Consider the following 25,417-nt stretch of genomic DNA (forward strand, 5'->3'; position numbering starts at 1 on the left):
GTACGAGTCTTCTGATGTTGCTACTTTCTTGTAGACAACCGTGTCATCTGCAAATAGCCTCACGGAGCTACCGATGTTGTCAACTAAGTCATTTATGTATATTGTAAACAATAAAGGTCCTATCACGCTTCCCTGCGGTACTCCCGAAATTACCTCTACGTCTGCAAATTTTGAACCGTTAAGAATGACATGTTGTGTTCTTTCTTCTAGGAAATCCTGAATCCAATCACAAACCTGGTCCGATATTCCGTAAGCTCGTATTTTTTTCACTAAACGTAAGTGCGGAACCGTATCAAATGCCTTCCTGAAGTCCAGGAATACGGCATCAATCTGCTCGCCAGTGTCTACGGCACTGTGAATTTCTTGGGCAAATAGGGCGAGCTGAGTTTCACATGATCTCTGTTTGCGGAATCCATGTTGGTTATGATGAAGGAGATTTGTATTATCTAAGAACGTCATAATACGAGAACACAAAACATGTTCCATTATTCTACAACAGATTGACGTAAGCGAAATAGGCCTATAATTATTCGCATCTGATTTATGACCCTTCTTGAAAATGGGAACGACCTGCGCTTTCTTCCAGTCGCTAGGTACTTTACGTTCTTCCAGCGATCTACGATAAATTGCTGATAGAAAGGGGGCAAGTTCTTTAGCATAATCACTGTAGAATCTTAAGGGTATCTCGTCTGGTCCGGATGCTTTTCCGCTACTAAGTGATAGCAGTTGTTTTTCAATTCCGATATCGTTTATTTCAATATTTTCCATTTTGGCGTCCGTGCGACGGCTGAAGTCAGGGACCGTGTTACGATTTTCCGCAGTGAAACAGTTTCGGAACACTGAATTCAGTATTTCTGCCTTTCTTCGGTCGTCCTCTGTTTCGGTGCCATCGTGGTCAACGAGTGACTGAATAGGGGATTTAGATCCGCTTACCGATTTTACATATGACCAAAACTTTTTAGGGTTCTTGTTTAGATTGTTTGCCAATGTTTTATGTTCGAATTCGTTGAATGCTTCTCTCATTGCTCTCTTTACGCTCTTTTTCGCTTCGTTCAGCTTTTCCTTATCAGCTATGATTCGACTACTCTTAAACCTATGATGAAGCTTTCTTTGTTTCCGTAGTACCTTTCGTACATGATTGTTATACCACGGTGGATCTTTCCCCTCGCTTTGGACCTTAGTCGGTACGAACTTATCTAAGGCGTACTGGACGATGTTTCTGAATTTTTTCCATTTTTGTTCCACATCCTCTTCCTCAGAAATGAACGTTTGATGGTGGTCACTCAGATATTCTGCGATTTGTGCCCTATCACTCTTGTTAAGCAAATATATTTTCCTTCCTTTCTTGGCATTTCTTATTACACTTGTAGTCATTGATGCAACCACTGACTTATGATCACTGATACCCTCTTCTACATTCACGGAGTCGAAAAGTTCCGGTCTATTTGTTGCTATGAGGTCTAAAACGTTAGCTTCACGAGTTGGTTCTCTAACTATCTGCTCGAAGTAATTCTCGGACAAGGCAGTCAGGATAATGTCACAAGAGTCTCTGTCCCTGGCTCCAGTTCTGATTGTGTGACTATCCCATTCTATACCTGGTAGATTGAAGTCTCCCCCTATTACAATAGTATGATCACGAAACTTCTTCACGACGTTCTGCAGGTTCTCTCTGAGGCGCTCAACTACTACGGTTGCTGATGCAGGTGGTCTATAGAAGCATCCGACTATCATATCTGACCCACCTTTGATACTTAACTTAACCCAGATTATTTCACATTCGCACTCGCTAATAACTTCACTGGATATTATTGAATTCTTTACTGCTATAAATACTCCTCCACCATTGGCGTTTATCCTATCCTTGCGGTATATATTCCATTCTGTGTCTGGGATTTCGTTACTGTTCACTTCCGGTTTTAACCAACTTTCCGTTCCTAATACTATATGCGCACTATTTCCTTCAATAAGAGATACTAATTCAGCAACCTTGCCCTGGATACTCCTGCAGTTTACCAATATTACGTTGACTTTTCCTGTTTTTGGTCTCTGAGGACGGACGTTCTTTATCAACGATGATAATGTCCTCTCTGGTAAGCCGTCAGGTATTTTATCGTTTCGCCCAAGGGGGGGTCCCTCTAACCTAAAAAACCCCCGTGTGCACGCCACACGTACTCTGCTACCCTAGTAGCTGCTTCCGGTGTGTTGTCGTAGCGGCGGCATAAGAGGAAGTCATTCACACAGGATGGAGGTGTTCATATTTCCTCTTAGCCCCAGTGTAGGTCAGTCGGTCCAGGGTCTTATATTCCATGATTTTCCGCACTTTCTGTAAAATCCTGCAGTCTGGCGAGAAGGTGAACGATGCTCTCCGCAGTTGACACAGATGGGAGGCAGGGCACATGGAGTAATGGGATGTGATGGGCATCCGCAATCTCGACATGTGAGGCTCCAAGTACAGCGGGAAGACATTTGGCCGAACTTCCAGCACCGCATCGGGGGAGGGGTATAGGGCTTGACGTCACAGCGGTAGATCATCACCTTGACCTTCTCAGGCAATGTATCACCCTCGAAGGCCAAGATGAAGGCACTGGTGGCAACCTGATTATCCCTCAGACCTCGATGTACGTGCCAGACGAAATGAACACCTCGCCGCTCAAAATTGGCGCGCAGCTCGTCATCAGACTGCAACAGAAGGTCCCTATGGAATATAACACCCTGAAGCATATTTAAACTCTTATGGGACGTGATGGTAACTTAAACATCCCCTAACTTGTCACAAGCGAGTAATGCCCGCGACAGGGCAGAGGATGCTGTTTTTATCAAAACTGACCCAGAGAGCATTTTAGACAAGCCCTACACCTCCCCAAACTTGTCCTCTAAATGCTCTTCATAGAACTGAGGCTTAATGGACACAAAGTATTCCCCTTCAGCTCTTGTACATACTAGGTAGCGGGGTGAATAAGCTTCACTGCCATTCTTAGCCTTTCGTTCCTCCCATGGTGTGGCCAGAGAGGAAAACAATTTGGGGTCACAAGTGTTTGCATTAAATTGAGCCCTGGAACGCCTAGTGGCTGCTGGTGGCTGGCCACTAGTGGCATTTTATGACAGGCAGGAATACCGCGGGCCTATTCTAACCCCTAGACCCGCAGGGGGGAATCAATCGCTCTAAAGGGCACATACTGACTCAAATACTGTGAAGCACTTAAAGACGCTGAATATGTGTTAGCATTAGCAGAACCTGCAACATAACCACCACCATGACTCTGGTATTCAAACATCACTGTCTCACAATGAGAAGCAAAATGCATACCAGATGTGACCTTCTCCAAGAGTTAACTGATTAAATACGTGGTGGAGGTGGTATCCGAAGCTGATAATAGGGGATGTCAGCCTCAAAGTTTAGAAAATTTGTCAGTCTTGATACACTTCTATACGGTGATGTATCCTGTTCCCTTAATGAGATTTTCACTCTGCAGCAGAGTGTGCACTGATATGAAACTTCCTGGCAAATTAAAACTGTGTGCCGGACTGAAACTCGAACTCAGGACCTTTGCCTTTCGTGGGCAAGTGCTATACCATCTGAGCTACCTAAGCACAGCTCACGCCCCATCTTCACAGCTTTAGCTCTGCCAGTATCTCGTTCATACCTTCCAAACTTTACAGAAGCTCTCTTGCGAACCTTGCAGAACTAGCACTCCTGAAAGAAAGGATATTGCAGAGACATGGGTTAGCCACAGCCTGTGAGGACGGGCCGTGAGTCATGCTTGGGTAGCTCAGATGGTAGAGCACTTGCCCCGCGAAAGGCAAAGGTCCCGAGTTCGAGTCTCGGTCCGGCACACAGTTTTAATCTGCCAGGAAGTTTCATCCTGTTCCCTTGTTGGATACACCATCCCACACAAAGCATGCCGACTTAAACCTTATGGTTAGTCTCAGTACTGGACTTCTTGGCCAACCCTAGTACACCCAACATAATGGGAGTAGTTGCCACAGGAAGAGGGGGAAAAACTGATATATCCACAAAATCTTCCATATTAGCATCATCCGGCTAGACCCAAACTCCATTAATTTTTTAAAAATAAACAGGTCTACCCAAAAATGATTCATTCAGGTTCAAAATTCTATATTTTTCAGGTGTGTACAAATATGACTGACATTTGAATAGAATCTTAAACTCACTGAGTTTGTGGTGTGGCCACCTGTTGGCATTACAAATGCAGTGCCTTGACACGATGGTCAATGAGCAAGAAACTAGTTTCCGTGTGCTCGAATATGCAGGATGTACATCTGTTACAATAGAGAAGCTCGCATTCAGAAGGAATTACAGAAAAGAACTGCCGCCCAAACAGAACATTGTGCATTAGTGTTGTCAATTTAGGGACACTGGTTCTCTCTGTAAACAGAAAGTATCGATCAACCAAGTGTCACAATGTGGGAACCACTTGAGGTTTCACCAAGCTGATAATTGCCCATGAAGCACTCTTCCATTTATCTGGAACTGTTAAGTATCACAATGTGAAAATGTGGGGCTCTGTAAATCAATGTTTTCTATGCAAAGTTGCAAACGAAGCTGTAGGAACCATTTATCCTTCTGCAAAGGTCCCGAGTTCAAGTCTCGGTCCGGCACACAGTTTTAATCTGCCAGGAAGTTTCATCCTGTTCCCTTGTTGGATACACCATCCCACACAAAGCATGCCGACTTAAACCTTATGGTTAGTCTCAGTACTGGACTTCTTGGCCAACCCTAGTACACCCAACAAAGTTTAGAAAATTTGTCAGTCTTGATACACTTCTATACGGTGATGTATCCTGTTCCCTTAATGAGATTTTCACTCTGCAGCAGAGTGTGCACTGATATGAAACTTCCTGGCTGCTGATTTCGAGAATTTCATCCCCCAACAATATGAGGTACCCACCATTGGGCCGGCCGAAGTGGCCGTGCGGTTAAAGGCGCTGCAGTCTGGAACCGCAAGACCGCTACGGTCGCAGGTTCGAATCCTGCCTCGGGCATGGATGTTTGTGATGTCCTTAGGTTAGTTAGGTTTAACTAGTTCTAAGTTCTAGGGGACTAATGACCTCAGCAGTTGAGTCCCATAGTGCTCAGAGCCATTTTGAGCCACCATTGGGGCAATGATGTTTGTCACTACCTCAATGATGAACTTCCCCATCATTGGATTGGGCGTAGTGGTAAAGATGAAGTGGTTTCATTTCTTTGTCCCTCCTGGTCATCTTTTCTAATGCCTTGTGATTTCTTTCCTTTGGGATACATCATGGACTGTGTTTATGTACCCCCTCTGCCAAGAAAATGGGAATAGCTCAGAGATCAAATCAATGCTGCTGTGCTGGCCACTGACAGGGTGTTGCTACATGTGGAATGGAACGAACTTTATCACCACCACTTGGATGTGTATTGTGTGACCAGAGGGGCACTCGTACAACCTTTGTTGTACAGTGCAAAATGCAAACCTGGAGAATTTATGGTTTTATTAATGCATCAATCATATTTACATATGTAATACTTTGTTAAATACAGAGCTCTGAAAATAAATGAATCATTTATAGTAGCCCTGTATGATATGGCCAACACCCTGGCAAGGAAACCAAGATGTTAACAGACCTTAAAAATGGGAAACGAGAGATTTTCAACCTCTCAGTTCATGTAAGGAAACAACACACACTTGATTACCACCTACTTATATTTATATGAAAATTTAGTAACAGGCTTTAGGCCAGAATTTTGAATACCAAAATGAATCAAGAATGCCAGCAACTGCAATTTGAATCATAATAGATACTGTGTGTTTCTGTGCAGAACAACAAAAACCTCAATGTGACTGATGTGTAAAATTGTGGGACAATAATGCACAACAGAATACTTACTAACAGCAAACAACAAAGGTGTTAAGGCCATCAAACACTGAATGGACTTGGTGTAATTCAAGCACAGAAAAATAAACAAGTGCACATCATGAAAATGTACACATAAACACTCTCATTATAGCAACACAGAGCAATGTTATTTTAATGGAAGTATAAGCTAGAGACTGGCATTTCAGTGAGTTGAGTGGTAGGAGCCAGCTAACTCCTCATTCCTTGGGTTCCATGTGCTTCCAGTGTTTTCCATTTTATAGGTACATACAGGCAAAGTAAGTTACATAATGAGATAGCAGAAGGAGAACCGAACACAGAATGATTTATAACAATTGCATGGCCCTGTAGCTTGCCCCTTCTAGTTGACAACACTGCTTTACCTCCCACCCAAGCCCCTTCAACTCACTGACCTCTGTCAGTGGCAGTTATTTTATTTTGGCTATAAAGTTTAGTTTACAGTTCTCTCATCAATGAGGTACAATTCACTGAAAGAAGTTCTCAACTTAAACAAAGCATGTAACGGACCTATAGATACCAGTATGACAGCAGTTTGTGTTTTCCAGTTATTAGGCAACTAAAGTCTGATGTAGGGGAGAGTAACTGCGTGTACAATAATAAGCAAATGTGAATTTATATTGCTGAAGCTGTGTTGAGCAACAAACTTTTGTTTACTATGTTATGTTTAACACAACACTAGCTATTATCCTACAAATTCCAATGGAAAAACTGTACAGTGAGTTTTAATGGCTTATGATATTAAGACAGATGACTCTTAATTCAAGATACCCATTCTACACTTCAATAAATCCTTTTTACACCAAGTCGATGTACCAGCTCTGTTAAGTGTCCTAGAAACATTCCAAAATGTCAAGTTTTGCATAGAAGAAAGGAGGTTTGCACAGTGTTTAATATAACTCTCAAGCCCTGTATTAAAAGGAGTGTATGCAAAACACTAAGTTGCACAGAATGAGAGATTCCATGGACTGTTTCGAGAGAAGTCAATGCACACCTCTTGTGTAAGATAACTGACTATTGTGTTCAAATCAAATTTATGGATTATTGGCCCTCTTTAAGCCTTGATACGGCATTCAGACGTGAATTTAATGTTGACAAAAATTTTAGACGGAACAAGAGGAGAAAAATAAGGGTTTTACTAGATCAATGTGTAGGCATTACAGCCCACTGTGATCAGAAATGGGTCTGTTTTGTGGGAAGAACTGTTTGAAATTAGGTGCTGAAAGCAAGTATGTTTGTAATAACAGATCAGAGCAAGTGAATCAACGAGTAAACTATCAGTTAGTTTGGTTGTTTTCTTTAATGCACATAGGATAGTTTTTTTACATATAAAAAAATATGACAGTGAAATCCAAAGCAGGAAGAAGAAGAAGAATCTTTATTGTGGGAGAAAATCACACGTTAAAGGCTAATCATTTTGTTCATTACCTGTATAGCTGTTGATTGAAGAGACTTGCCACTGTCCTCAACAGTCTGGAAACGAAACTATTTTCGTTCAATTCTCCCGCAGCAGCTGCGGCTAGAGCGTATTTCCTCTCTAATTCGTTTCCATGTGCCTGGAGTTTGACATATTCTTCTTTCAGTAAAGCTAGGTGCTGCTGAAGCTTTGCGATTTCACCTACAATAGTTTTTCGGCATTAGTATAAAAACCTATAGGACTACTTCCAATGTAAATCTGAATATCTTGATTACCCTTTTCCGAGGTTGTCATCGCTTCGGTGAAGGCTGATGTTCGTAAACAACCTAAAACTCCACTACTAAGGCACCCGTAAGAACACCAAACATTCCAACTCTACACTTCGACAACCCACAGTACCGCTTCCCCTAAATTGACGCCCACAAGGACTCCAGTCCTAGTTATCAATTGCCCACAGATACTGTAGCACACAGTATGTCGAATTCTGCTTATTTTACTTCTTAATAGCAATCAACATACACAAAAAGCCGACGATACTGTTTTGAATTAAGATGTGTATCCTTTAACAGAACGCCTGATGCATACTACTCTTTAAATAATGTCATGCTACCGGCAATTGTAACCGATACACTTCTATATCGATTCCTGTAAACTAAACTGTCTCGCCACTTGACAGCTGTATCCAAAGATTTTAATACTATCTAGAGATCACTGGTTAAATGACTACGCCAAAGGCTTTGTTACACTGTGCCCAACACAATATAGAAGGCAGATATTGCTTCACTTCCGTTGGAGCGTCCCTCTAGTCTGTACTTTCTGTGAAGAGAGTGCTTTGTAATCCGTCCGAAGTGAAATCTGGTGGCGGTGTTATCGGTGATTTGTTTTGGTTGTCGCCTGTTGTGTGTAGGCAAGAATGGCTATTAGAACTTATGGTGACAAACCTATTAGTTTTCAAGTTGAAGAAAATGGGGAATATTACTGCATTGGATCGGAGGTACACCTTTAATTTTCTAATCATAGCCTTTCGAAATTCTCTGTAATAACCGCTTGTAAATGCTGCTACAATGATGCAGTCATATTTAGTTAACAATGATTTACTACTGAGCGAATGCAATTGTTGTGTAGGTCGGCAATTACTTGCGGCTGTTCCGTGGGTCGCTTTACAAGAAGTATCCTGGAATGTACAGGAGAAGTATAACAAACGATGAAAGGAAGAAATTGGTTGAAATCGGTAAGTATGAAATTGCAAAGTTTTCGCCAGTGTTCCGTATTTCTTTACCATGTTTTCAGAAAATAAATGACTCAACATGTTAAACGTTCCCGTACTCGGTGTAATCGATCGCATGTTCACAACTATTTCGCGATTGTTGCACTGGCCGATGGTAATGAAGTCAAGCTGTAAATTTGCTGTTAAGTGCTAGAGAACGCAATGTCTGTAATTTTTAATAGTAGCAACTGTTACGTTAATTTGTTGCCGCTTGTTTAGAAACATTTTGCTAATGAATGTAGACGGTATAACCATTCATTTCATAAGTCCTGAGGAGAAACCATTTCCAGGCTAAAAGTGTGATGGGATAGACGAAGACTCGGTAGATGTGAGTGTGCGGGGACGTGAGAGTTGCTGAATGAAGTCTGGTATAATTTATGGTGCCAAATGTAGATACATGTGAGTTTATTGCATTGGAGAGATATCATGTTATTGCTTGGAACTGAAGGTATGTATGTCTGTAAGGACATGCGCATCAATATAATTGAATTGTTGCAGGTGTATTGGGCAGTGTTTGGTTTCCTTCTCTGATTCATTGGGAACAACAAAAAGTTATATAGGCCTAATGTACTCCAAGTCTCACAATCATTTTCTGCCCCATGGTGTTAGTGTAGAATCTGCAGTTCTCACACTTATAAGCTTATTTTGAGGACAAAAAAGAAAAATTCAAGTTCTAATCGTGCTAGCGGTTGAGATAAACGTTTGGTATTTACAGGAAATTTTTCTCATAACAATGAGATTACACATACATCGAAAATGCAGTAAACAAATGTCAATATACATATGTTGAGTGAATAACAATACATGGACATAACTTTGCATAGATTTGCATATGATAATAGCACTGGTAGCTGAATCTAAAAGAGTCTCCAGAAGGCTGTAAAGGCATGAACAAAGTATTCTCAGAAAGGTATAATATGAAAATTAATAAGAAGAGAAGCAAAATCCTTGTATGTTGTAAAGTTCCAGTAGCTGAAGACCTACATGTGGAAACCTACATGAGCTGCTCACATTAACAACCATTAGAAACAAAGCTTTGAACTATATCAAAAGTCATCATAACAAGCTCATTGTTGACAATACTCCCACTCTTGTTTCATTGATATTGTTTTTGAGGAAATTCACACAGCTTTTCTATTTGATGTGAATTTGTTTCTTGTTAAAGGTTTTGGAAACAGATCTGCCAGCTGTTTCTATCAGAGCAAATGTCAGTGTTGTTGTTTCCAACAAGTTCATGTATACTGTATGATTTTGCTGAATGGATATACACTGCAGGAAATGACTGCCAAGAGGGTAGTGGATACACATGTACCCAGGGAATTACACCGTCTTGGAGGTGGAGATAACAGATCTTTCACAGTGCAGGTTTCTGTACTCAAAAGTGCTCATGAGAACACACTGTTGATGTTTTAGCTTGACCCTCAAGAGATCAGTAGTTTTGCCATAATGGTGACATAATGACAACATATTATGTAGTCGGGAAAGGAAAATCCTTGAATAGGGAAGAAAGTTTTGTGTCCTTTGGGCAGAATTTCAGATGGTATATTTTGAATTTGATAGTTTGAAGGAGGAAAGAGACAGTGGGAGCTGGGAAAAGGTGACAAGAAATAGGCAAAAGGAGAAAACCTCAGAAATCACATTTCAAATTGCAGTTAGCAATCACTTTAACCTATTACTTGAAATAGAAGAGCCTCAATCAATTTTTGAACAACATATAGTCTAACGGATGTGTAGGGACAACTTTAAAGCTATGTCAGTAGAAAAGTAAGATAGAAAAAAAAAGGGTTGTGCTGCTTGGTGTTAGTTATGGGTGAGGCATAGGTCAAATGCTACAGGAAAACCTGGTGCAGAATACCAGGTCACAAGCATTGTGAAACCTAGTGGCGTGCTTTGCAGGTCCTGGAGAACATAGGGGCCTTGTGCAGAGATTTTGATGGAGAGGGCCAGGTGCTTATTGTAGGAGCAAGAAATATCCTAATTAGCTCCTCAAAGTATAATAGTATAATATCAAAGGTAACTGGGGGGGGGGGGGGGGGGGGGGAATAGGGTCAGCAACAGCACACACTTCTGTGGGATTTGTGGGCATGGTTGTTTGTGTGAATATGTATACTTCCACTAAAGAAAGAGCAAACATTTGAAAGGTGGTATATATAGTTTTCTGTTGTGTGTTTCTGTGCATCAAACAGTTACCAGCAATAGAAAAGTATAGGCTATAAGTACACAATGGTGTGGTTCCATTATCTGATGTCTGTGACCTTTTTTTTTTTTTTTTAAAGCAGAAAATAACAGAGTAAATAAGCTTGGGATTAATTAAACACAGTTGCTCTTTATTGTAAACTAAATAGGACATAGTAACCATAGTAATGATGAAGGCAAAGAAACCAAACGTGTGTTTAATAATGTTGCGGGATGAACATACATAATTGTTCTCTGGCATGCTCACATTACAACACTCAATATAATGAGCTTATTTTTGACAGTATCAAATTTTCCTGATAATATTTAACAAAAATAATGTTGCCTTTCCACCACAGATTCTTATTTGAGTTCACAGGGAATTTCCATATTACTCGCATGTCGATAAAACGTACCAGTAACAAATCTAGCAGCACACCCTTGAATTTCTTCAATCTCTTCCTGTAGTCCGAGCTACTGGGAATCTCAAACACTCAAGCAGTACTCAACAGGTGTTCTGTATGTGGCCTCCTTTGTAGATCAGCTACAGTCTCCTAAAATTCTCTCAATAAACCAAAATTGACCATTCATGTTCTTTGCAACCAGCCTTGTGTTCTTACTTAATTTAATGTTGCTTTGTACCATTATGCCTAGCTATTTAATCAACATGACCGTGTCAAACAGCACATCACTAATACTGTATTCAAACATCGCAGGGTTGTTTTTCCTTCTCATCTCCATTAGATTACATTTTTGTACGTTTACAAAGGGTGCCATTCATCACACCAAAGGGAAATTCTGTCAGAGTCATCCTGAATCCTCTTAACAGCCACCCAGTGATGATACTTTCCCATAGACAGCAGCGTCATCAGCAGACAGTTGCAAATTGCTGCTCACCCTATCTGTCAGATAGTTTGCATGTATAGAGAACAAGGGTGGTCTCATTGTACTTTACATTGGCACTTATGATGATACCCTTGTCTCTGAGAGCACTTGCTCTTCAGGATGACGTACTGCATTCTGTTACTTAACAAATCTTTGAGCCACTCATATCTGTGAGCCCATCTTGTATGACTGGACCTTCATTAACTGCCTGTAGTAGGGCAGTGTGTCAAATGCTTTCCAGAAATCCAGACTATTTCATCAATTAAATTCAATATTTCTTCTGTTACCCAAGGGTTTCTACTAGCCCTCGTCTTTTTACCTACTTGATCCTCTGCTGCCTTCACTACTTCATCCCTCAGAGCTACCCATTCATCTTCTACTGTATTTCTTTCCCCCATTCCTGTCAATTGTTCCCTTATGCTCTCTCTGAAACTCTGTACAACCTCTGGTTTAGTCAGTTTATCCAGGTCCCATCTCCTTAAATTCCCACCTTTTTGCAGTGTCTTCAGTTTTAATCTACAGTTCATAACCAATAGATTGTGGCCAGAGTCCACATCTGCCCCTGGAAATGTCTTACAATTAAAACCTGGTTCCTAAATCTCTGTCTTACCATTATATAATCTATCTTTTAGTATCTCCAGGATTCTTACATGTATACAACCTTCTTTTATGATTCTTGAACCAAGTGTTAGCTATGATTGAGTTATGCTCTGTGCAAAATTCTATCAGACGGTTTCCTCTTTCATTTCTTAGCCCCAATCCATATTCACCTACTATGATTCCTTCTCTCCCTTTTCCTACCGTCGAATTCCAGTCACCCATGACTATTAAATTTTCGTCTCCCTTCACTACCTGAATAATTTCTTTTATCTCATCATACATTTCTTCAATTTCTTCGTCATCTGCAGAGCTAGTTGGCATATAAACTTGTACTACTGTAGTAGGCATGGGCTTCGTGTGTATCTTGGCCACTATAATACGTTCACTATGCTGTTTGTAATTGCTTGGGATTTGATTTTGTATTTATAACCCTGTATTCACCTGACCAGAAGTCTTGTTCCTCCTGCCACCGAACTTCTCTAATTCCCACTATATCTAACTTTATCCATTTCCCTTTTTAAATTTTCTAACCTACCTGCCCGATTAAGGGATCTGACATTCCACGCTCTGATCCGTAGAATGCCAGTTTTCTTTCTCCTGATAACGACGTCCTCTTGTGTAGTCCCCGCCCGGAGATCTGAATGGGGGACTATTTTACCTCCGGAATATTTTACCCAAGAGGACGCCATCATCATTTAACCATACAGTAAAGCTGCATGCCCTCGGGAAAAATTACGGCTGTAGTTTCCCCTTGCTTTCAGCCATTCGCAGTACCACAACAGCAAGGTCGTTTTGGTTAATGTTACAAGGCCAGATTAGTCAATCATCCAGACTGTTGCCCCTGCAACTACTGAAAAGGCTGCTGCCCCTCTTCAGGAACCACACGTTTGTCTGGCCTCTCTACAGATACCCCTCCGTTGTGGTTGCACCTACGGTACGGCTATCTGTATCGTTGAGGCACACAAGCCTCCCCACCAACGGCAAGGTCCATGGTTCATGGGGGGAGGTTAATGTTACCAGGAGACTACAGTTACTGTTGCAACCTGGCTACTAATCTACATTGTGTTAATATGAATACAGTTGTTACTGTTTCCTACAGCCTATTTTTGATCATAGGCCTAGTTTTTATTCAAGCACATTTTACAAATATTGTATTTTCTTGGCACTTTTGTTGTTATTCTCCTAATATCATATAACAACTTCCAGACAAAATTTTATGAAATAGATTTGGCAAAAATATAAAGCATGCATAATCGTATAGGCGCGTTTATCAATTCTGTTTACTAAGGTACTGCTCATATATATTTGAATACAATGCTTTATCTCATACAACAAGAGACATTGAGCTAATTTTCATGGTACCGTGGAGCATGAACAAGAAGAAAGTCGATATAGCGCTTTAAATTAGTGATAGATTTTTCCTTGCTTTTGCAAACTAATATTGGTTCCCTTCTGTCCTGCTGACTATTGGATAGGACCAATTTAACGCTAATTACGAAAACAGGTGTTCAAACTCGATACCACAACAAAAAGTGCGAAATCTGCTTTTCCTATAACTAAAGGCTAGCAGGGAAAAAACTGTTTCGTGCTTGCCACAACAAATGCTTTTCGACTCATTTAGCTTATATTTTTTGAGATTTTTGTTGCTAAATATTCGATGTGTTCTATTTGAAGCCACTGATCTGTTTTAGCAGTGCATTAGACAGTTGAGTTGACTTCTTTAATATACTCGGCTAAATATACTGCAGAAGTCAATGTATCACTAGCAGTGCAGTGGGTCCATAATAGCGGCCACCGGCAAGTTCGCCTTACTTTCTCTATATAGAGCTTTAAGCAGTGGTATGCTGATCTCTACCCCTTCAGGAATCATTGTAGAAATCATTGGACGGCAGTATTCAAATTGTTTTGCCATTGTCTGCAGGCCACAGCAAACTTTTCACTGAATTGCAGGCGATGGATATGCCATTAATTCTGCAAAGCAGAACAGGGAAACTGCATCCCTATTCAACGTGGAAACATATGCCAGGTTAGAGTCCCCACTTCAGGCATGTGTCGAGCTTTAGTAACAGATTCTTATTCTCGGCCAATTCCCAGCTGACACAGTTTACAAGTCAGTTGTCTGTTCCATTACATACTTGATGGTTAACAATGCGAGTACCTAAAATTTGTTTGGGTTAGTTGCCTTTGCTACTTGTGGTTTTTCTGTTGCAGATGCTTTGCATCTGTTGTGAGACCAAGTGCCTTATCACAAATTGGCTTCCTTGTCTTCTGAGTTTTCAGTCTGAGTTTTCAATCTGATATTAAGGCCATCAGGCCGCCTCTTAGATTGGATCAGTGTTTCACACATGCCATATCTTATGTACATCATAGTTACCTAAGAAATAATAACTTTAGTATGACAAATAGTATCAAAATGATTTCTTTGCGTATAAAGACGGTGCGTGTAGGTGATACTGACTATGAACTAATAAAGTTAATACTGTCAGTATTTCTAATACTGCTGCTGCTCCTGCTGCTACTAATAATGATAGTAGTAGTAGTGATGTCAATAATAACAATAATGATAGAGGCAGGTATAAAAGAATCTACAGGTGTACAAAATAAGAGGCAGGCATAAAAGAATTTACAGGTGTACAAAATAGATGTTTTCTGATATCGTTCAGGTTGGAATATCGACAGTTGTGAAAAGGACAGATTGACACTCATCATAAAGATGACACAGTGAGGGGCACACAGGCTAATCAGCCTTGAATGGCCAACCAGTACTGCTTCAGTTTTAAATGGCTTGAGCTTTAACACTATATTCTTTGCCCACTTTGAAAGCACTTGCAGGTCGGTATTGAGATTCTCGATAGCTGTTTTCAGGTTTATTGGTATTGCTTCTAGATACAATTGGAGGTCATTTTGTGTACATGTGGCATTTGCAATGGGACATCATTTACATACAATGAAAAGAGTATAGGACCTGATACTTCACTCTGGGGATACAACTGAGTGAGGTGATGAAGTGGTTAGCACACTGGACTCGCATTCGGGAGGACAACGGTTAAACTGCATCCAGGCATCCTGATTTAGGTTTTCTGTGATTTGCCAAAATCACTTCATGCAAATGCCGGGATGGTTCTTTTGAAAGGGCATGATCAATTTCCTTCCCTAACCTGATGGAACTGATGACTTCACTCTTTGCTAACCCACTCAAAATCAGCAACCCAGTCCTGGGATGCCTGATACTACCTGCCTCCATTGTGACTTTGTGATGATGGACATGACACATTGCTGGCGAGACATCAGGTGGGAACGAAACTATTTCACTGCACTTAACAAGAAATTTAGGCTGCTAAGAAGTCACCTCTTTTGCATCAGTGGCGAACTTCAGGACATCTGTTACCTTTACGAAGTCAGATTGATGTTGTGTTGCGATGTTATGGAAACCTGGTTGGTATTTGTCTAATAGATTTTTTTAAATTGTCTGATTGTGGACTATATATTCTAATGTCAAGGATAGTGGAGGAAGAATGCAAATATGTCAGTAACGAAAGGCGATATCTGTTATAGTGGGCAGCAGATGGTCAGTAATAAGGTGCATCATTTGGACTGCAATGCCACTGAGTCAAAAAAAAATAATAATAATAATAATGTCAATCTGGTTCGCATTGTGGTTTGTTTTATATGCGAGTAAGATGGTTTAGATAGAATTTTTCATAGTAGTTTACGCCCAGGAAGTACTTGAGTAGTGTCTGTTTTGTTTTAGTAGTAGGTTGTGCGGAGTACTGGTTCAGTTCTTTGGCTGGGATAATTATATCAGCTGTAGTACTTCTGTTGTTGGTTAATATATGGGCGTGCCTGAGTTTATTATTTCTCACAGATTAACTGACTCCATTCTGTTTCTACTAAAGGAAAATATTTTCCGTAGTGGGCTGTCCCGCTTAATTAAAATCATGCTATTAGCAAATTTTGGCCGTGCCTTTATCAGGCACCTGAAATAAACAAACGTGAAAGGGCATTGCATGTCTGCATAGATACTATCTGCCTTCATGTGATGGACATTCCATAACTCACGCTGACATAACCATATAACAGTGCAGTAATGTTACTTACATTTCTACCTCATGTATTACTTAACAGTGGTCATCTTATTTGTTTATGTCACATCAAATTCTTTTCTGTCACTTACATAAAACCAGATGTCTGTTTCTGCTTGAAAGCAATATGATTTTCAGGCATAGGGCATAGTTTGTATGCTTGATGTGCAGTGTGTCTGTGATTCGTGACCTGTTTTAGTTTCTCAGGTAGCCAGGGCACAAGTTTCTTTCTTACGTTCCTGATTGTTAAGGGAGCATATTTGTCATTTAAGTGAGTCAGTAATTTTATGAAATTTTTTATTTATGTTCAAGAAGGGAGTAGAAGATTTACTGGAAGCTATTTCTTGTGCCTCAGTTGCAAGTTCAGATAAATTAATGTGTTTGAGGCTTTGGTATGTAATCAGTTGATGTTTCTTTCTGGGTCATTCTAGTGAGATTGTCACAAAAATTATGTCATTGGTAGACATGCTAGGTGCAAGTGTTTGAGAAGTACAAATTGCTCTATAGCAACACTTTGGAAAAGAAAGCATTCGCATAAACTTCAGACTGGAAGAACTGCTGTGTAGAAAATTGATGTTGGTGTCACTAGCTATAATTATACGCTCATAAGTCGATTAAATATTTGAAAGAGCACATTCAACGGCAAACACAGCCACTTAACAGAGGTTTGTAGAGGACACATATCAGGCACTTTCTGTTAAGGGATTTGATTTCTGTGAACATATATTTGACTTGTTGGTGATAAATCTGAGCATATGTACACCCCTACTCCTTCCCCTCATCTATTTATGTCTGTTGAATCTTAGAAAGATGTGGCGGTCTAGATTTGCCGAACTTGTGGGAATACTTGGTTTGATCCAGGTCTCCGGCAGAAGTATTACATGGATGTCAGTGTTAATGGATGTCTGTCTGTTCTTGAAAATTTGGACATATGCGTTCGCAACATGGAGCTTAGTGCCTTCAGGTGAAGAATGTTATGATGTGGCTTATGGACACGTGATGGGTCAGCACTACCAAGGGAACAAAGCATAATGAAACATGCTAAGTTGGGGGGGGGGGGGGGGGGAAGCAGAGACAGGTTTCCGGAAGGGGAAGCAGTGATATCTTCAGAAAGGAGGGAGGTCTTGTGGCCAAGGTTAGCAGGATTTGCAAAAGTTGTTAAACAGTTGAGTGGTGACGAGAAAAGAAACTAAGTGAATAGAACTATAATAATCTGTACACAAAAAATGTACTATCAATGATGCCAATGATTAACAAGAACAGGGATGTGATAATAAACCGCTAAATAAAAATGGGAGTAAGACAATGTTGGTACGGTAATTGACAAAGTAAATAAGAAGCAATAAAAAACAAGAACTAATAATGAAGTGAAACAAACAGTCACTTTAGTCAAGTTATGGATAACTATAACCTTCACTAACACTGTAATCACACAAACTAATGACAGCAAGAGTTGAGGTGTTCAGAGCAGGGTTAGGTTGCACAAACAACTTCATGGCACACATCACCTTCAAACTCTCCACATGCCCTCGCTTTGTTCGGTCCTGCCGGCGCCAGTAGTTTTACATGAGCAGGTTAAGACAGAGCTGGATCGCTTAATACTATTGGTAGTGATTACACCATTATCCTCAAGTGATTGGAGTACGCGCTTAGTGATCGTAAAGAATCTGTCCTGTCAGCTACGGCTCTGTGGTGACTTCGAGGTCACCATTAATGTACTGGCAGTCATAGGCATTTACCCCTCCCCCCTGCCCAGAGGAAATTGCTCACAAAGTTGGCTGGGGGTTAATTCTTTTCAAAAATCGACTTTGCTGAAGCCTACATTCATATTTTGCTGGATGAGGCATGAAAAAAGTTCTTGCAGTTAATGTTTTTTGCCCATTCTCAGTATCAGCGGCTAATGTTTGGGGTTGCTCATGAGCCTGATATGTTTCAGTGTTTCATAGAACAGGTTATGACAGTAGTCCCTTATTGTATTAACTATCTTGATAACATCACTGTGACTGGTGCTACCTCGGAGGATCACCTACGTAACCTTCATTCTTTGTTGACTGTTTAACAGGCCGTGACCCCCAAATTTAATTTTGCTAAGTCCCACTTTTTCCAGCCTTCCTTTGTTTATTTGGCTCATGATATTTCCTGGCAGGGTTTATGTCCCGTGGAAAAACATGTTGCCACCATTACCGCTTTGCCTCATTCATCTAATCTATGAGAACTTCAGGCATTCCTCAGCAATGTGGCGTGATATCACATGTTCATTTCCAGAGTGGCTACTGTTGCCCATCCCTTGATTCTGTTGCTTTGGAAAAATACTTTTTTTGTCTGCGGACTATGAGCATGCTTTGTGACATAAGGATTGTCTCCCCTCTGTGTTGTTTCTTCCAACATTTCAACCCAGAAGCATGTGGTCCTGGCCACAGACACATCCCTGTGTGGGATGGGGGACCATCACCATTCAGATGGCTCTGAACAACCAATTGTCTTTGCGTCGAAAACACATCGGCTCAGTAACATTGTTCTCAGGTGGAATAATAACCTCTTGATACTGTCTAGACCTTTCAAAAATCCATGTGTTTTTCTATGATGCAAAATTTCATTTAATTACTGTCTATAACTCCTTGGTTCCCCTGTTAGCCACTCACTGTCCTTACTGTACAAAGCTGCTCATTGTCTTCAGTGTTTGGCTGTTCTTGTCCCATTAACAATTATGAGATCGATTTCCATCTCACATTGTAACAGGCGATTGCAGGTGTTCAGACCTGGCTTCCGATGAGCCCTGACCACTCGTTCAACCAGGAAGAACTACTTTGTGTTTTGCTGGGCGCAGAGGCAAGGCACGCTATGAATGGCTTCCCACATTGCCTCTGCCATGGTGGTGGAACCATTGCTCTGGCAGGTGGTACGCGTGACATCTGTGGCTCGACCATATGCCCGGCTGCACATGGACCCGCTTCAGAATTTTTATACATTACGCCATCGCCTCTCTCTCTTGTATGGCATTCGTGTCGTTGTTGTTGTTGTTGTGGTCTTCAGTCCTGAGACTGGTTTGATACAGCTCTCCATGCTACTCTATCCTGTGCAAGCTTCTTCATCTCCCAGTACCTACTGCAACCTACATCCTTCTGAATCTGCTTAGTGTATTCATCTCTTGGTGTCCCCCTACGATTTTTACCCTCCACGCTGCCCTCCAATACTAAATTGGTGATCCCTTGATGCCTCAGAACATGTCTTACCAACCGATCCCTTCTTCTGGTCAAGTTGTGCCACAAACTTCTCTTCACCCCAGTCCTATTCAATACTTCCTCATTAGTTATGTGATCTACCCATCTAACCTTCAGCATTCTTCTGTACCACCACATTTCGAAAGCTTCTATTCTTTTCTTGTCCAAACTATTTACTGTCCAAGTTTCACTTCCATACATGGCTACACTCCATACAAATACTTTCAGAAATGACTTCCTGACACTTAAATCTATACTCGATGTTAACAAATTTCTCTTCTTCAGAAACGCTTTCCTTGCCATTGCCAGTCTACATTTTATATCCTCTCTACTTCGACCATCATCAGTTATTTTGCTCCCCAAATAGCAAATCTCCTTTACTACTTTAAGTGTCTCATTTCCTAATCTAATACCATCAGCATCACCCGACTTAATTCAACTACATTCCATTATCCTCGTTTTGCTTTTGTTGATGTTCATCTTATATCCTCCCTTCAAGACACCATCCATTCCATTCAACTGCTCTTCCAAGTCCTTTGCTGTCTCTGACAGAATTACAATGTCATCGGCGAACCTAAAAGTTTTTATTTCTTCTCCGTAATTCCTACTCCAAACTTTTCTTTTGTTTCCTTTATTGCTTGCTCAATATACAGATTGAATAACATCGGGGATAGGCTACAACCCTGTCTCACTCCCTTCCCAAGCACTGCTTCTCTTTCATACCCCTCAACTCTTATAACTGCCATCTGGGTTCTGTACAAATTGTAAATAGCCTTTCACTCCCTGTATTTTACCCCTGCCACCTTTAGAATTTGAAAGAGAGTATTCCAGTCAACATTGTCAAAAGCTTTCTCTAAGTCTACAAATGCTAGAAACATAGGTTTGCCTTTCCTTAATCTTTCTTCTAAGATAACTCGTAAGGTCAGTATTGCCTCACGTGTTCCAGTATTTCTACGGAATCCAAACTGATCTTCCCCGAGGTCGGCTTCTACTAGTTTTTCCATTCATCTGTAAAGAATTTGTGTTAGTATTTTGCAGCTGTGGCTGATTAAACTGATTGTTCGGTAATTTTCACATCTGTCAACACCTGCTTTCTTTGGGATTGGAATTATTATATTCGTCTTGAAGTCTGAGGGTATTTCGCCTGTTTCATACATCTTGCTCACCAGGTGGTAGAGTTATGTTAGGACTGGCTCTCCCAAGGCTATCAGTAGTTTCAATGGAATGTTGTCTACTCCCGGGGCCTTGTTTCGGCTCAGGTCTTTCGGTGCTCTGTCAAACTCTTCACACAGTATCGTATCTCCCATTTCATCTTCATCTACATCCTCTTCCATTTCCATAATATTGTCCTCAAGTACATCGCCCTTATATAGACCCTCTATATACTCCTTCCACCTTTCTGCTTTCCCTTCTTTGCTTAGAACTGGGTTTCCATCTGAGCTCTTGATGTTCATACAAGTGGTTCTCTTATCTCCAAAGGTCTCTTTAATTTTCCTGTAGGCAGTATGTATCTTACCCCTAGTGAGATAAGCTTCCACATCCTTACATTTGTCCTCTAGCCATGCCTGCTTAGCCATTTTGCACTTCCTGTCGATCTAATTTTTGAGACGTTTGTATTCCTTTTTGCCTGCTTCATTCGTGTCGATTAAAGGGTTTAATCTTCATTTCGTGGTTCCAGCAGTTCTGCGGCAGGAGGCCCTCCTCTTATTACATTGAGGGTCACTGAGGCATCTCTCGTACACAACTGTTGGCACACACTGCCATGCATTTTGGCCGGGCATCAATTGGGAGGAGGAACACCTTGTTCCTGAATGAAGTGAAAATGAGTATAAGGAGACTAATAATAGAAGTGTTCAATAACATTGCAAGTAGAATTTTCTCAACTGATCTGAATAAAAACTCAAAAAGATTTTGATCATATGTAAAATCAGTAAGTGGTCTAAACCCTCTGTTCATTTACTCAATGATAACACTGGTACTGAATGGAAGATAACAGAGAGAAGGCCAAAATACTGAATTAGGTTTTTTGAAACTGTTACACACAGAAGATAGTTATACAGTCCCTCCTTTCAATCATCATATGAAATTCGAAATGGCGATTATTGAGATAATCGATCGTGGAAATAGAAAAGCAACTACAGTTGCGTAGTAGTGGAAAGGCATCAGGACCAGATGAGATACCTATAAGATTCTACAAAGAATGCGCAAAATTACTTGCTCTCCTTCTAGCACCAGTTTATTGTAGATCGTTGGAGCAACGAAGGGTGGCTGGAAATAAGTACAGGTCATTCCTGTTTTAAGAAGGTTCGTAGCATAGATTTACTTTATTATAGGCCTGATGTCAATCTGTTTTAAAATTATGAAACATGCTTTTTGACCTTCATGTCATATTCAACTGGATTCAAAAATTATTTGCAGATAGAACACAGTAAGTCACTCTTAATGGAATAAAATTGACAGATTTAAGGTAGTTTCTGGAGGACCTCAGGGAAATGTGATGTACCGTTACTGTTTACAGTGTATATAAATGATCTAGTAAAAGCATTGAAAGCTCTTTAAGGCTGTTTGCAGATGAGATCTGTTGCCTATAGGAAAGTAGCATTGCCAGATGACAGTATTAATTTGCAGAATGACATGCAGAGGATTGGTGAATGGTGTAGACTGTAGCAGTTAACTCCGAATGTGAATAAGTGTAACATATTGTGCATACGTAGGAGAAGAAATCACATTCTGTACAACTACGCTATTGATGACAAACTGGTCAGTTTGCAATCCTTATCTGATAGGACTTATCGGGGAGAGGGGGAGAGAATATTCGATACAGAGCAGCACATTTTACCACAGTGTCATTTAGTTTATGTAAGACCATTACAGAGATGCTCAACAAATTCCAGTAACAGATGTTACAAGATAGGAAGAGTTGGACAACATACTACTTCCTCCCATATACATCTTGTAAAATTACCATGATGAGAAAATTCGAGAAATTAGACCTAATACAGAGGTTCACTGACAGTCATTCTTCCCATGCATCATTTGCGAGTGAAAGAGGGAAGAAGGGATCAGTTAATGGAACCAGAAGTACCCTCCGCCAAACACCGTTAAGTGGCTTGGGAAGTGTGATGTAGATGTTGCAGCCTGCCAAAACTGTTTAGTTCAGTGAGTTGTACTATACACTGTTTTTTTGCCATGGGCGTTCCCTACATAGCCTGGGAAAGATTGCTATTGCTGTTGCTTTTTAAACACTTCTCATTTTTCTTGTGTTGTTTGTTGTCCATCTGTCGATCCCCTGTCACAGTTATTCCCTGTAGAAGGCTTGTTTACACCCTGGTTTCAGACAAACATCTTGAGTTCATTGTCCAATGTTTCAAATATTTTTGTACACATAATGGCATTCACTGTGCCAAGGCATACCCCTTCCATCGCCAGTCAGATGGCGAGGTGGAACACCTTGCCTGAATGTTTTAAGACGAAGATTTGCAAGTACATAGATTTCCTGGCAGAGGCTCTCAAATACTTTTTGGTTTTTGAAGAATGATTCCAGTTGGGGCCTAGAGTCCCACCGAGCTGCTGTGTGCTCATCAGCTGCTCATACTGCTCAAACTCTTGCTGCCATGCAAGTGCCCCAAGTTGCATTGGATTTGTCCACATTCATACGTGTTGCACCAGTCTGGGACAGGGCATTCAGACATTGTCCACAGCCAGTGCAGTCATAGTATCTTCATTGTTTGCACCAAAGATCAACTTGTGGCATGCCACTGAAACAAGCTGCCTCCCAGTATGGGCATGGCCCCCTCCTCAGGCTGTGGGCCTGATGCCACGTCCTTCATTGGCCCTGGCTGCTCAGAGAGTCAAGCAGGCTTGGTCGTACCCACCTACCCCGGAAAGTGGAGTTTAATCTGTTCATACGGCAGGTTTGCTTTCTGTGGCTTGTGTCAGCACCTCCGCCAGCAGGAATGTAACCACGCTCACAATCACCAGAGCCTCTCTTCTCCTGTTTGCCATTGTTGCTACTCATGCTGGTGCCCATCAACGTTGATTCCAATGTTCAGATGACTCTTGCTTCCCTTCTGCTAGTCATGTCCACAGTTTTCTCGGACTCTGTGGCCGGCAGGAGTGCCCTTGTCTCACTCAGTTAAGCCTGTACGCGTCGGTCCGGGCGGATCAGGCACTTTTCATGACTGGCTGCCTCTTCAGTTAAAGCATTGCGGACAGCGGCCTCTTCAGTTAAAGCATTGTGGACAGCGATGCCTGGTCTTTCCTGCCGCAAGGAACAAGAAGCATAGTACTCCACTAGTTACTACACCTACAGCTGACAGCAGATGTAAGTGGGGCCACTACATCAAGTGTAGTGTATGCCGACATTTAAGTGCCACATCTGCAACAACCTGTGGTGGCTGCCAGAGGCACCCTAGACTCTGACCGTCATCATTAGGTCCACTGTTCGCCTGTAGCACTATAGCAGCAGCAACTGACATGGATAGCGTGTATATAAGGGCAAGCATGGGCCTCTGGGCCATAAGTTGTTCAGTGTTAGAGACTTGTAAACTACTTTCATTGCGTTCTTATTGACGTAATTCAGTGATACAATAAGTTGTATCTCTTAGGGTCCAGTCACACATGTCCAGGTCATGTTTGTGCTGAGGCATCTGTGCATTGGCCATCACTCAGAGAATGAAATATACCAATAAAATAAATGTCACAGTGCAGGGATGACCATGCCATGCTCGAGGAATATCAGTGAGCTGAGATCATGCCGGGCCGAATTTGTTCTGTTTAATTTTTCACGTGAAGGGACATGACGGTAGAATTGTTTTGTAGGCTGTGCAAGACTGTGTTCTGTACAAACAATGGATGTGGAAAGATTAATAGAAGTAGTTTGAAGTTTCCTGTGTTCGTCCAGACAAATGAAATATTCCAGAATACCAAGTACAAAGACAGCTAGGCACTCTTGGATGAAATTGATAGTTTCCAGAAAGTGTCATTTTTTCCTCAGTTTTGTTTCTAGTTTGTTTAATAGTTGACAAAGATGTGCTGCAGCATCTTAAAATATTCAGAAAACTTTGTCTCGTTATCCATGAGATGAGAAAATAATGTTCAAAACCCTTGCTGTACTGGTCTTGTCTTTCAGGCACTGTGGGTCCCCAATTCAACCCCCCATCCCCTCCTCCCGGTCCCCATCCCCCCTCCCTTTAAAGCACTAATTTACTATTATGAAAGTTAGCATTCATATTTACAACTTTCACAAACACACTCAGACCACCACTTCTGAGGCAGCACTAGGATGAGCCTCAGTTATGTGTGGCTCCTAAAGGAAGGTGCTGGAGCATAGGCGTCACTTATCCGGCACTCAGTCCTGTCATAGCCTGGACGTGGGTGACCGGACCTTTACACGGCTGTGTGTTTCCTTGTATTCGTAATTGTGCAGGTAGACGTACTCAGCTTAGTGCAGAAAGAATGCTCAATTTTTAAGTAGATCTTTACAATGAGCTCGACTGCTACTTCCAGCTATCATTTTTAAGGCCTTTTTCTGCAACTTAAAACAGAGTCCTCCGATCCCCAGAAAAAAATCCCATACCTAAGAAGTGAGTGTATGTAAACATAGTAGAGGGTGCCCCCACATAAAACTGGTATGCCTCACACCTGATATTCAAGTAATGTTGAACAAACTAAAAAAGAATAGTTAATAGTAATATTTTTTAAAAAATGTAGTTATCTGTTTTATAAGACATGCTGGAAGTGATAGCTATGGGCGTTGAAGCATCATTGACTTCGTGTGATGTTATCAGCAACACACTGTAATGCTGCAAGTGTGATGTTAGATCTGTTTAAGATTGTCTGTTATGCAACAACTGTCAGCATACATGTTGCTTTTTAGTGTGCCCCATGA

At 41.1% G+C, this 25,417-nt stretch overlaps 2 protein-coding genes across 2 annotated transcripts in view; one reads left to right on the forward strand and one right to left on the reverse strand.

Annotated features, from left to right (window-relative positions):
* Positions 1–7,970, reverse strand: part of LOC124544678 (rabankyrin-5-like) — a 426,179-nt gene extending 418,209 nt beyond the window's left edge. Inside the window, exons 1-2 of the mRNA XM_047123303.1 lie at positions 7,573–7,970; positions 7,309–7,498 (exon numbers count right to left, since the gene is read on the reverse strand). Coding sequence (XP_046979259.1) covers positions 7,309–7,498; positions 7,573–7,591 — 209 coding nt within the window. The 5' untranslated portion in view covers positions 7,592–7,970. The remainder of the gene's footprint in view (positions 1–7,308; positions 7,499–7,572) is intronic.
* Positions 7,971–8,102: 132 nt separating this feature from the next.
* The window catches only part of LOC124545243 (SWI/SNF-related matrix-associated actin-dependent regulator of chromatin subfamily B member 1), a 138,908-nt gene continuing 121,593 nt past the window's right edge, over positions 8,103–25,417 (forward strand). The window contains exons 1-2 of the mRNA XM_047124115.1: positions 8,103–8,291; positions 8,423–8,528. Coding sequence (XP_046980071.1) covers positions 8,211–8,291; positions 8,423–8,528 — 187 coding nt within the window. The 5' untranslated portion in view covers positions 8,103–8,210. The remainder of the gene's footprint in view (positions 8,292–8,422; positions 8,529–25,417) is intronic.

Source organism: Schistocerca americana, chromosome 8 (assembly GCF_021461395.2).
Source record: "Schistocerca americana isolate TAMUIC-IGC-003095 chromosome 8, iqSchAmer2.1, whole genome shotgun sequence".
NCBI classification, from domain to species: Eukaryota; Metazoa; Arthropoda; class Insecta; order Orthoptera; family Acrididae; genus Schistocerca; species Schistocerca americana.